At 40.0% G+C, this 13,848-nt stretch overlaps 1 protein-coding gene across 1 annotated transcript in view; it reads right to left on the minus strand.

Annotated features, from left to right (window-relative positions):
* The window catches only part of LOC110976727 (uncharacterized), a 70,397-nt gene that overhangs the window by 14,232 nt on the left and 42,317 nt on the right, over nt 1-13,848 (minus strand). Inside the window, exon 15 of the mRNA XM_022230264.2 lies at nt 3,434-3,599. Within this exon, the coding sequence (XP_022085956.2) occupies nt 3,434-3,599 (166 nt within the window). The remainder of the gene's footprint in view (nt 1-3,433; nt 3,600-13,848) is intronic.

A 13,848-nucleotide genomic window follows, 5' to 3' on the forward strand; every position in this document is an offset into this window, starting at 1 on the left:
CTGCAAGTTGAAATTTTCACACACAAAAAAGCGTGCCACAATGCAGTTGGAGTTCCTCAAGGTTCTTTTCAGAACCATACAGACTCACAAAGAGATCGTACCCTTGCATGGTGCTACTGCAAGCTTTCCACCTTAATGCAGTTGGAGGTCAGGAGAAAGACTTCTTGCCGATCCCTCGGTAGATTATTCATACAAATGTAATATTGTGGTTCAAGTTTCAAATTTCAAATATATGTGGGTTTTTAGTTCAGTTGCTTTCCCTTAAAGCATCGTAACACAGTTTGTTTGATAAAACCTCTTATTTTCTGCAGTTAATAAATGTTGTTAGCCTAGCCATTTCTGAAAATATTGTGATCTACTTCGAGGGTAGTTTTCTCATAATAATATACATGTGCGTATGAGGTAAAATAAAGCAAACATATAGCTACGACAGCAGTCAGACAATGGGGAGTGTTTGAGTGTTAGCTCTTTGATTTTAACAAGTGTTTAATATGACTCAAGACTTGCAATTTGATGTGACTGATGGATTAAAATTTGTGAAGAACCCAACAACCACTAGCCTTCAGAAAGTAAATGTTAATGTGTGTGAAAAGAAAATAGCAAATTGAGTTCGGCCTGGCCAAGACCTCGTGCCTTTAACCAGATCGAAATTAAATCAAAACATTGAAAACGTTTGTCAACACAAAACGTCTGAGAAGCTTTCCTGTTGTGTTTTTTTCACAGCGGCAGCCTGTTTTCTCCCCTCTGCTCCAGAATAAATACCGGACAAACAGGTTATGCTACCAGGGTTTGCGCACTGAGGATCCCTTGATACCACAAACCCACATCAAAATCGCAGCTTGGCCAGTCTGCAGTAAACACATGCCTGCAGGTGTGTTAATATGAACAAGCTAAGTTATCATGAGTCGAGGAGGGAAGATTTCAGAGCAAGCCCAAATCGAGTTAGTCTTACAGAAAACAAAAGGGACAAATAAACCCCCCCCCACAAAAAAACAGACACAGCCAAACAGTAACAGAATGACTGTTTGCTCTCGGCTTGGTTGGGGCTCCACACACATCTTGTGTAACTTCTGGATGAGGCTTAAGTTATGAGGCTACAGCAAGCTCCTTCTTATCAGCTTTGACTTCACACTTACATTACCTGTGGTGTTTAGCTCTGGGTATCCTAATTCTTTCTACATGTACACAGCCTAAGACAAGCACAATGTAGAACCAGAACCTGATGCCAGTGAATAAAAAGTTTGCAAAAAACAATGTAGGCTTGGAACCTGAAGCATTTTAGAACAGGCAATAAGCCCACAGTGCATATCTTGCCCGAATAAGCCTTTTGTGAGTTAAATTTGAATATGGCAAAATGAGTTCCTTAAATTCATGTGAACGTAACAATTTGATTTCTCCATACTAAAGACAATGTTGCTATACCTCGTGATTCAGGGCAAGCTTTTTTGCTTAATTACATAAGAGACGCCTTGCACCAATACACTGTTTTCAATGGATAAGAAGGGCACACAGGAACACAGGAAGGTATGGCAACAGTGTCTTTAGTCTGGGGAATTCCAATTGTTATGTTTATGTGCAATCAGATAACTCAGTGTATCAGAATTTATTCCAATTTAACTTGTAAAAGGCTTATTCTTAGTCAACATCTGACTCGGGTATTAACTCAGCAAAGGACCAGTGGGTGGCTGTCGTTTTGACCTCTGACATGCAGGTCAAATTGAATTAAAAACTCAGTTTAAATAATCCGTTCAGGCACAAACACATGCACATGTTTACGTTACCTATTTAGTGTGGACATTCCTTTCTTCCGGTATACTTTGCCAAAACTGCTTCCTCTTCTTGTACCTTGAACGCTATTTTAAACTGGACTTTGAATGACCATTTCCCTAACTGTTCCCTTTCCTTTTGCTGCAGATAAACCCTACCTGGGAATTGCCTCTAAATCTGTTTTCCAGAATGGGAGTAAACTTGTGTGGACCTGGCTTAGTCCACACAGGGTTCGCACAACCTGCATTATATGGACCTCTTCTGTGACATGTATGTCAGGTTGGCAGAAATGTTCATGTTTTAAACAGATCCACATGTTAATGAGGCTAATTAGCCTGCTGGGCACCCAGATCCGCATGTTAATGAGGCTAATTAGCCTGCTGGCCACCCAGATCTGCATGTTAATGAGGCTCATTAGCCTGCTGGGCACCCAGATCCGCATGTTAATGAGGCTAATTAGCCTGCTGGGCACCCAGATCCGCATGTTAATGAGGCTAATTAGCTTGCTGGGCACCCAGATCCGCATGTTTATGAGGCTAATTAGCCTGCTGGGCACCCAGATCTGCATGTTTATGAGGCTAATTAGCCTGATGGGCACCCAGATCTGCATGTTAATGAGGCTCATTAGCCTGCTGGCCACCCAGATCTGCATGTTAATGAGGCTAATTAGCCTGCTGGGCACCCAGATCTGCATGTTTATGAGGCTAATTAGCCTGCTGGGCACCCAGATCCACATTCTCAATCACTGGAAACTCAGAGGCATGGAACGTGTTGTACGACATCACGCATATCAATACATGCATCCGACCAGGACTACAGTCAAGGAATCCTGAAAGACACTGAGGGTATTCTCTGTTCCATGTCTTTATGACTTAGTGGGGGGATGGAACATCAGGTGTCTCAATCAGGCTCAGTCTGATGGTGTCACAACTTGATATAGAGTTGCTAAGTAGGAACACTTCTCAAATGACAATCGTACTTAGCAGAATTCCAGTCAAGGACCAGCTAGAAGTACAGGTGCAAATAGGAGGATTACATCCTCACACCAATTCTAGCCAATTTTGCTTGACAGTAGCTCTTTTCTAGAAATGAAATAACACCCCTGGAGGCTGACAGACTTCTCACTTGTACAAGTTCTACTTTATCACAGAGGAAAGACGCATGAAGGATTTCTCCTGTCCTCAGTGGCCAGCCCTTTGTTTAATTCAGTTCTCTGGGGTTATGTGACTGTGCTTAGTCTATAGGAGAGTGTTATATTATCAGCCCCAAAAACTTGCCCCCATGACAGGCAAGGAGGAAACAGGTTGGTGGGAAGCATTTCATATAGGTGGCCCAGCACACAGGAGGAGGCCATATATGCCAGTGCAAATTAATTGCAAATGCTCAGTGCTCCCACACCAAATGTACATAAACCTGTGCATACACCACGCGAAGCAAGCCATCTCTTGCTCAAGCACAGGGCAGATTGAACAGTAGGAAACACAATGCCTTGTCCTGTGTTACACAGTGGAACAATACTGGGTGTTCATGCATACATGCCTGGGAAAATACATTAATAGTGGTCATCCAATATCCAATACAGCTTGCTTTATTGTGAAGTCCCAATTTCCTCAAGTCAGACCTGAAGTAAAAACCAAAACAAGACTCTGTGCCATTTTGTACTCACCTTGGTCCAGGATGAATGCCACGTTGCTCTGAGCGACCTCGTACCCTAGCTCGGCTGCAAACGAGTACTGCATGAGTGCTGAGTGGACGTCGTGATTCTTGTATGAGTCGTGGGCCTCCATCAACATCTCAGACCATTTGCCCCTCTCTGCCACATTCTTGAACAACTGCAAGATACAAATATGACACGTGGTTAACAGGAAACACCATGAGAGACACTGTGCATTGGCAAGTTTCTATGCATTGGTAAGTTGCTGGACGGATCTAAAAACAGTTTTGCTGTTCCTGCAAAAATTCAACTGCATTTGCCACAGTGCGATACTGAATGGCATCTGTAACTCTATAAGTAATGTGAACAATGCAAATATTCATTCTAAGTAGATGTAAAGAAATAACAGCATACATGTAATGACATATAGACATCAATTGAGAAAGAATTGGAACTTACTGGTCTGAGACCCCAACCCCCCGGACAAACATGTCATGCTTCCCAAGTAAAACAGACTCAACAAAGAATCAGCTTATCTTAACAATATAACAAGTGTTCTGTATGTTAACGTTCAGTTTGGTGTCTTGCACAACTTCAACCGACTAAATACACTGACTTTCATCTATTCGCCCAGAAGTATTTTTTCTCTAACAAAAAACCTGTACTTCTTTATCACTAACAGACAGTACAATTTTTGGCCCAAATCAATCCTTCACGGGAAAGCACAGATGTATCGGCCAACTTTTAAAATGCAGCCAAATGCATCTGCCACAAAGACAGGCTCTTGAGAGTCAGTTCGTACAAAATTTCAAGGCAAATTACAACCATAATATTGCAACTCTCTCAGGCTCTGCTGTGAAAGTAATAAGTGCTATGACAATGCGTACAGCTGGCCAAGTAATGTACATGTATTAAACACAGTCTGCATCTACGGACTTGCTGGATGCGGTGTGTGTATGTGCTAAATAAGTGGGAACTCTGGAAGCACAACATTTGTAGAAATAATAATAGATATTTAAGAACCTTTTCCATGTCACAGACATCTCAAAGCATTGTACAATTACAACAACAACAACATTTTATAAATGAATTAAAAGTATCAAAGTAAAAGAAAACAAGAGATCAAAAGGCTGCAACAAAATTAGAACCACTAATTAAGAGAAGTATTGTTTGAAAAGATGAGTTTTAAACAGTACTTATCGACAAGTCCACCGTTAGAGACACGGTGTAAGCTCAACAGTTTGAACCGGTCAGTCAACCCTCAAAACACTTTCACATTGTCAGACGTTGTTAACACATACTCCAGGGATCAAATGGCTAATAACATCACTTTTCTCAATAATTATCACTGTTTCAAATTAACACTGGCTCATGGGAAGAGTTGCATGTATATTACTTGCGGGAATTAAGACGGGTAAAAACACTCTCCAACACTCAAAATGCAATCATTAGACTTGATGCCGATAAAATTTCATCTGAATTTCAATATCTCTGTCAAAGACGTACTTGGAACTACAGAGTCATAAAAACTTAATAAGAATAATAAACTAATCACCAACAGCACCATACATATACTTATATTCCATTAGTGCATGCAAGCTATCGGCGGCTCAACAAGAATACGGAAAAGAAAAATCACAACAAGGCATGTGAAACTTGAGCTCACCACTTATTACCATTCTTTGCTTATGGATTCCGAGTGCAAGCGCCCCCTCACTAGTGGCAAACGGACAAGGAGGGGCGACCCTTGACCCCCTTCCCACTGTCACCCCGTGCCGCACCCACGCAAAGAGCCCGGAGGGTTTGCGCATCTTCAGGTGTGCACTAGACGTGTACACTTCTTGCTCGAATTACTCAAAACAAGTGCCTGTCTGAGAAGAGACTGCCCCGAGGGACGTCGCTGCTAAATGTAGGCAACAAAGTGCCCTCTGCAGTTAACAAAGCCCATATTGCAGACCATAGAATATTTCATTCATGCTTGAAACTTATGCACACATGCACATGTAAGCTAAGAAATGTTGAGTTATTGTTCATTCTTCATGATTCAAATGCTCAAGGAACGTGCTTGAATAAGTCTCCTTTTTGATGGCAGAATGGTAAAATTGATCAGTCTGACACAAGAATTATTTATGGGGCCAAACTTGAATGTCGTTTAACAACATAAGAAAGTAATATTATCAGAATAATGCACTCTTCATGTACATTCATGTATTCAAAATGCCACTTTCTAATAAAAGCAATGTTCCCCTAGCACTTTTTTTGGTTAACTTACTGCGACTTTCCTGTAGAATTACAAAATTAAATCCAATGGGAACACACAGTATACCAACGTCCCTGTTGACTTACAAGTACTGCGATTGTGATGTGAAACACTAACTGGCCAAAAAGGGTCCTGGAAGATTTCCACGCAGCCATGGTACATGTATATGTAAGTTAACAGGGGCGCAAAAAAAGTCCGACGGGAACAGTTCCTGTACAATGTAGATCGACCGCGACCATGCTAAACCTACAAACCAGACTGCTGCTACACAGAGATTGATAGTGGGCACACGAAAATGATTGTTCCCAGTCTCCGTGCAAACAGTACAGCAGCATACTACGCACACACAGTACGGCGTGCCAGGCTAAAGCTCAACACACTTTGTGTACAGGTACATCTTATTTGTGGCAGATTTGGCCAAATTCGTCTGATTTTGTCCTTTTTTTTGTCAGATTTTGCCGATTTCATCATGATTTGTACAGTGCAGGCAATGTAATCAACTGGTGTTAATAACACGATCCACGTGGGAATGTGCGGTAGATTGACGTGAAGGAATGTCGCGGAAAGTTTTCATGTGCCTGCAGAAGAGAAAATCCAATGCAAACATGGCTTTAAGGAAAATAGAAAATAGAAATAGTTTTTATAAATTTTACTAAAAACCCTTGAAATTGCATATTTGGGTTTCACTTAACCTTATTTTAAATTTTTGGTTTGCAATTTTAACCAACATTTTGATGCTTTTTTGGTTTTATGCTAATGCATATGTGCATATTCATGAGCAGAACTATGATGTCAACCAAGGCACTGAATCTCAATGTTGCACTGATTTGAGCACAGAAAGTTCTAGATTTCTTTAACCACTGCTATGGCAGATTTTATTTTCTTTGGCAATTTATTGCTGTTTAAGTATATGGCAATAATCCAGCAAAAGTCCCTTTTCACAGAAATGTTCCCAGATAGTACATTTGGGGTTCACAATTTGAACATGAAAACATGCAACCTAAACCATGTCTTCCTGAATTTACATCAAAGCAAAAGCACCCTCTCTTGTCCAGAAATGCTTGGTCAATTTTTAATGTTTCAAAAAGTGCACTGTTCAGTTCACGTAACTCAAAAAAGATGTCCAACAGTCTTCATACATGGAAGAAGAGTACAGAGATACACAAAAAGTGATTCTAAGAAAAATTCATTTCCTGGATCCTTTAAGATCATCACTACCGCAAAGCACGCATTCTCTCTCTCCACAGGAAGAAGCTAAATTCCAAGTGGAAAAGGAAAAAAAACACAAATAACTTCACTTTCTTTTCCTTTAAGGAAGGGAGAGCACTTCAGGTAAGGTTAATGCCCGCCACAGGGTACTGGCAGCCCTGGGCTCTGACTTCCGAATGGACAATTTGACTGCTGGCAGCCGAAGCTCTTCACACCGTGAAGATGTCCAGCACTGCACTCTAGGAAAAAAAATCTGGGGACCCAAAAAAAAGTTAAGGGCTGATTGACATAGGATTAACTTACATATAGTCATGGAAAATAACACTGGATTAGGACCCACAAACGGTTGTGAGCATGGATAGAGGGGATGGACGGTTGAAGATTGTAAAAAGCAGAAAATTCCTGTGGGCACGGAGTTAGAATCTAACATTACAGCGAGCACTCCCTACAATCTCAACTGAATCATCATTACTGCTCTGCACTTCTCAAACGTGCTTTCAAAGGAACCTTCAGATCGTACCCAAACAATTAATTTTATGACCTAATGTGCACTATAGGAATAATAAATGGGTACTCTGATCATAGTGAGCATATGGTACTTGTCAAGATGCAGGTTGTTTAGGCATCCGTAGAAATTATGAGGAAAAAAGCATGCAGAGAACAAAACAAAGCCAACAGCCATTGACACCTACAAAAATGCCATTTCATTACACATATGTGGAAACACGTATAAGAAATCAAATATGGCACATCGTGCTGGTTTTAGAATTAAAATCTATGCTTCACTGTACATGTATGTGAAGTCACCTGACATCACATACATGAACCTGCATGTAATCCCGGATCAGTGATTAAATTACAATTTAAAAAATTTAATTATTCTTGAGTTCTCATGTAAGAAGGTTGATGACCATAGACAGGTTTCTGTTTTGAACAAAAAAGAAAAAAATTTAGAGCGCCTTGTCACCTGTGAAAGTTTTAAATTGCCTTAGGAGAGCTGAAACTACCCGCCATACAGTGGATGAATTACACAAAATAAACCTTTGCGATGTTTTCCCAATCAGAAGCTACTTGTTCACTGAAATGGAAGCCTCTAACAGTTTATCACCTTGGCTAAAACCGTTGTGTCTAAAATCGCAGTTGTGCCTTTTCAACAAATTATGATCAAATCGACTTCACAGGAAACTGATGCAATTCATTTCGCCTTCTCAACATAAGGTTCAAATCTCTTATCAATTTCAGAGAAAGCCTTTAAAAACTGACAAGATTTATCACGCAACCTGCTTTTTCAACACAACACACATACACATTTTTTATTTCCAGGAATGATTCAGAACCTGTTCAAGTGACTCGGGCATGGGTGATGTCCAGCTTCCAGTGACATCAAGTACGGTGTTGAAAGACAGCATTGTACAGAAACTTCAAGTGTCATCATCCATCTCTAAATAATTGAAGAACCTAAAAACAGTTCTGCGTATATGGGAATCGTCAAGAAATTTTTTCCTGATAAAGTCAAGCCTGTGAAAGCTTTTTCCATAGAAAGTGTGCAAATTCATAACCCGATCTGTTGACAAAAACCAATGTTCACAGCATGTTTTTCTGGACACTGTCAAATTCTTTTATAGAAAGAGAGAGAGACATCCAGTCAGTGAGAGGAATTAGAGTAAAATTGGTTGAATTCAACTGACGGTCTTCTCATGAAATTCAATTTGATGCCATTGATGTGACATGCAAACATCTTCCGAGTAAACATGTACATGCAAATACGTTGTGCTAATAACACAGGGCTGAAAATAAAACAGACTTTCCATGGAAAACAGGCTGTTTGTCAGTAAAAGGAGAGGGCAGAAAAGATGGATACACAGCCAGCTCAAGGTTTCATTTCCTTCTATTTCCTCAATTCCTTCACATGATCAAATCATGATCAGATGAAGGAATCACCTGTGAACCAAACGCAAACTGCGAATGGCAGTATAAGTACTCTTTTCTCTTCAGTGACACTTTCACTCAGATTGATGGGTTTAAGGAATAAAAAAAACCTTTTTCATGGCTCTTTTCTGTATCTTTCTGCATCATACCAGTAATGATCAGAATGATTTTGAAGGAGTGGACTTTCTCAGCATTAATGATAGTGCTGTGACAGGCTGCTCAAGGGATTAATGCCTTGTGACAAGGAGGCCTTCCTGAATCAGAGTGCCTTCTCCACTCAAACATTCTAAATAATGTACATCTGTGTAACTCGCTGCACACGTTTAGAATGACATGAAGGGCTTGATTGCTTGTCAATTCTCAGTTTGATTGGGGAGGGGGAGCTTCTTGATGTTTTCAAGGAGATCTTCCTCTTAGTCTGGGTCCATTCCAGACAACAGGAGGTACCTGTCTGCTGCCAGAGTCAATAAATTTCAACTTCTGGCACCACTCCACAGCTTGTCATTGTATCTTTTCAAGGAGCTTCATGTCTGCTGAAGTTAAGGCCATCACAAGTTCTGTCGCAAAAGTCCTTCGAGAAGACTAGTCATGAGTATCAGGAGAGGATGTGTATTGACAAAGGAACAGGTTCCTTCAGCTCATTTGAGAAGCTTGTGAACAGACAAGTGCCTGGGACTTCCATGAGAAGGAAGGACTGACAGGATCAGAAGATCGCATCGCACAAGAAATAAAGCATGCTTTTCGTCAGAATGTGCACAAAAGTTGGGCCATGGAATCATGACAGAGGGAATGTACTTGCGTATTGATCAAGGCAAGAATGCCACTCAGGGTTGCATTCAAGCATGTTACTTGATTTAACTTGAATATATGCCCTCCTGGAGGCATCCTCTCACCAGCAAAGAAGAGACAGATTGGTGGAAATTGTTTCACCTGGGCACCTGGTGCACACATGCAAACTGTACATTCCAACAAGAATTGGTCATGTGAGCTCAGCACATCCCAGGCCAAATGCACCTCAACCTTTGCACTTTCACCTGAAGGTTCTCACCAAAGAACCATCACTGGTAAGTGAAAGCACACCATCTCGATGCTCCCACAAGGAGCAGATGATCCACTCTTAACAGCACAGACAGCTTGATGGCGAGAATACTACCGATGAGTAAACAAAAGAATACATTGTATTCTAATCATATGGGGAATACAATACATACTCTTGCATCACGGAATTATTTCAGCATGGAGAGAAGGTTAACATTTCCAGATTTTTTTTCACAGTGTTTATTCTGTGGCTTTTGACCTCTGGAGCACATTTTGCAAAATTACACTTTTTCATACTTAAAGATTGAAAATCTTTCATGTTTTAGCCCTTGCAGTACTCAAATCCTACCAATATCATTATGATCTTACATACATGTACATGTACACCCTTTGGGCTCAGGGGAAATGTTTTCACATATTAACGTATACATGTATGTATAAGCCTATACAACAAAGACGGATGAAACTAAAAAGTATTGTATGCTTCACTACATGTAACATTTTACAGAACACACAGACCACAGCTTGAATATGAAACAAAACTGGAGTGCTAAGTTTAATCAAAGAAAAACCTAAGGATCAGAAATGTTTTTATTTGAATATGACTTTTGGTTTAATTTTGTCAAAAATTGGAAGCAAGTTGGCAGAATAAATCAAATTTAGCTGCTTGTAACATGTTACGTTCCTTTTCTTTGGTTTTGTTACAAAATCAAACAGACATTGTGATTTAAAGATAAGAGATTTTATTCTTGAAAGTGTTTGATTAAAATCGCATATTGGCATTTAAAAAAACCACATTCAAACAGTGTCTAAAACCCCAGCGAAATGCATGCAGTATAGTAGGCCTTCCTACACATAAATGTACCTGTAGAGTAGACGGTTCCCACCTTCCTTTACAGGTTCCAAGGGTAACAGACTATTTTCATGTATTCAAGTGGCCTTCTTATCCAAACAAGGTTTCACTGGATTTTGTTAAACCAGGAACTTAAGAATCAGTGAAAATGTCATCAATCTGACATGTACATGTTAGAAACATAAACAGCTGGTATGCACTAATGCTAACCTTGTAAAAAAGCATTCTCCTTACAATATCCAAGATGACTTTTTAAAATGTGATTAACTCTGTTAAGTCTGTTTGTGATCCAGCTCCTTTGTAATTACTCAAGCCTTATTAAAACTCACTTTATTTAATATGCTGGAAAGAAGGTCAACTAGCACCCAAACCAACTGTGACTCATGCCAACTCAGATCCAACGGTGACCCAAAATATGTGAATCCTTGCATTTTTTCCCCAGAATATCAATGCCTGAATTACCAGAACTTTTAAATTGTTTAACATAATTTCTTTTTTCTTATGATTTCAGAAAATAAGGAAAAGACCTTATTTTGCATTATCATTACAGGCCGTTTTCAATGTATGTTGTGTATGTCTCTATGTGATTTTCATTTAGTTTTATCTATTTAATTTTTTGGGGGCTGATTTAAAGCCAGGTGATTCAAATCAGCGTATCCTGCCATCAATGTTTTGGATGGTTTGCTCAATAACCCTTAGATGTTCTTTCCTCAATTTTTTTCCCAGTACACCCCTGAGGCAAATTCTGTGTTACAACACCCTTGAGATCCTTTTTCTTGGCCTGTTGCAAGGAACATTTTATCACCACCGCCGCCATCGTCAAGGGCCTCCTGCTGCTTAACTTTCAGGATTTCATGTCATGTCAGTTCGTCATTCAATTAGTGAAAATTCAAGGCATTTTTTCACACACTGTGAAATATGAACATGAACACCCCAGGTTAAAATGTGTGCCAGTCTGTCATTCCCCATGGAATAAAATACAGTTTTACAACACTGGGAACCAGTGTAGATTGATTGATTAATTAATTTATTACATTTCTTGCGCACCCTCTCCATCGGGGATGTTCAAAGACACAATTACAAAGTTACATAAAATTACAATAAGAATTCATTAAAATTACAGTTAAATACAAAATCATAAGAAGTAAGTTCACACAATACACATGAAAGCTTAAAATCACACAGCAAACCAAATTATGAACAAAAGCTAATTCCAACAAAGAGAACCCTTCAATCGGACACCGGAGAAACTAAACAAGCTCAGAATAGACACCAGCAAAATAAAAAATTAACTGAGTATCTCAACTCAATGAACCGCCTCAAATCAAAATCCCTTCACCTAAAAAGATTTACAACAAACTACCCCAATTTGATTCCTTTTACTTGGATTGTAACACAAATCCAACAAACGCAATTAAACAGAAAAGTTCCATGATTATGATGGATGACCACACTAATGAACTTTTTCCTTTTTTGTATGATTTCTTGGCTATTTCATCTGTATCCGCGAGACAGTACACAGTACACTCTCAATGGTCCACTCTCAATATTCTCAATGGTCACTTCCAGACCAGTGAAAAGGGGTGCTTTTATTTTTTGAAACAGGCCTCATTCTTGCAGCCTGAAAGTCGGATTTCTAAGACCCACCTGGGGATAACCAACATCCCTGCCTTCCCTGTGACAACTCTGTCCACTTTCTTTATGTACTGTGTGGATACCACAGACCCCTCTCTGGCCACTGATGCCAACATCCACACAACGGCCCAAGGCAAGCAAAAAAAACCCGCATTGCCCCCAGCACTGTGAACTCGCCCCCAAGTGTGAGAGGGAAAAGAAAGATCGACTGAAGGCTGTCAAGCGCCACTCAGTATTCTTGTGAAACTGCCACTTGACAGTCGGCCACACTTCCTCCAGAAACTCGTTCAGCCTGTAACACTAGCGGCCAAGTGGTTTGCCGTTATTCACTTTCTAGATCTCTTCTCTTGAGATCTGCACCACACTTACATGTGCATGCACAACCACATACAAGTGTATGTGTACGGAGACACGGGCAGCTTGTTCAGTCTGCAGTGGTTAGTCCTGGAAAAAGATTCATCCATTTTAAAATGGCTCAGATGCACAGGTACATATCCTAATCAAAAGTTGTCTTAAAATGTGCACTGCCCATGTAACTTCAGTCACGCTGATGCAGTAATACCTGTGGTCATGTTGCACTCACTGCAACAACAATAATAGGTCAAGCTAAATCATCCTACGACTGAACAACTTTCCCCAAGACGAGACTACTGTCTGGCACAGTCTTGGAGTTTTCCTCTCACAATAACTCTTGTCTTCCACAGGACGTGCTCACCATGAGAGCGTCCTGCTGAAACTCATGAGTTCAGAGCCCTTTGGACGTTGCCAGAATAGACAGATGAACGAATGAAAGTCCATCTTTTTTTTCTCTCGTTCCACAAATTCATGACGTAAATAAAGTAAAAGACATGTTGACTTGAATACGGTATCACTTTTGTTTGCCTTCTTACATGTGCAAATTCATTTTTTACAAAGTCGTTTTTTTTTACATGTACTCACAGCTTTTATCCAGGCAATGTTTCTGTTAAACCAGAAAATTATAAAACAAGCAAAGTTTTTTCAATTAATGAGGTGAGAACTCCAATCATGATCTGGGCCATTTGTGCTACACAGACACACACAATGATTGCTAGCATTGCATCGTTCCCTTGGGGGGAGGGGTAGATTCAGGCCTCAAAGTGAGGGAGGAGGATCAAATTCAATTTTCTGAAAGCTGTCGGCTGTGGAAACTTTGACAATAAGGCGGCACTGTGAATTAACCAGAATGCATATGTACAGTCAAAATGCATTACAAACTGCATTTAACCCAACATTCTGCTCACAAGGAGGCAATTTTAAATCCCAATCCTTTGTTCTTTATTGTTTTCATTAATGGTAACACAAGGTTCCTCTAATAGAAAGGTAACTCCAAAGTCTGAAGGAGCTCTTATTAATGAGGTTCGACGGTACTTATGTTCATCTGTGTATACTTGCAGATGGCTGCATTTTTAGACAATTCTGCAAGGAAGTTTACATATATATTCATTTCCAGCCTCTTCTGCTCTAATTCTTTTCTTTGCTTTT

The sequence above is a fragment of the Acanthaster planci genome, linkage group LG01, assembly GCF_054643075.1.
Source record: "Acanthaster planci isolate LZ-2023a linkage group LG01, COTS_SCS, whole genome shotgun sequence".
In the NCBI taxonomy this organism is placed as follows: Eukaryota; Metazoa; Echinodermata; class Asteroidea; order Valvatida; family Acanthasteridae; genus Acanthaster; species Acanthaster planci.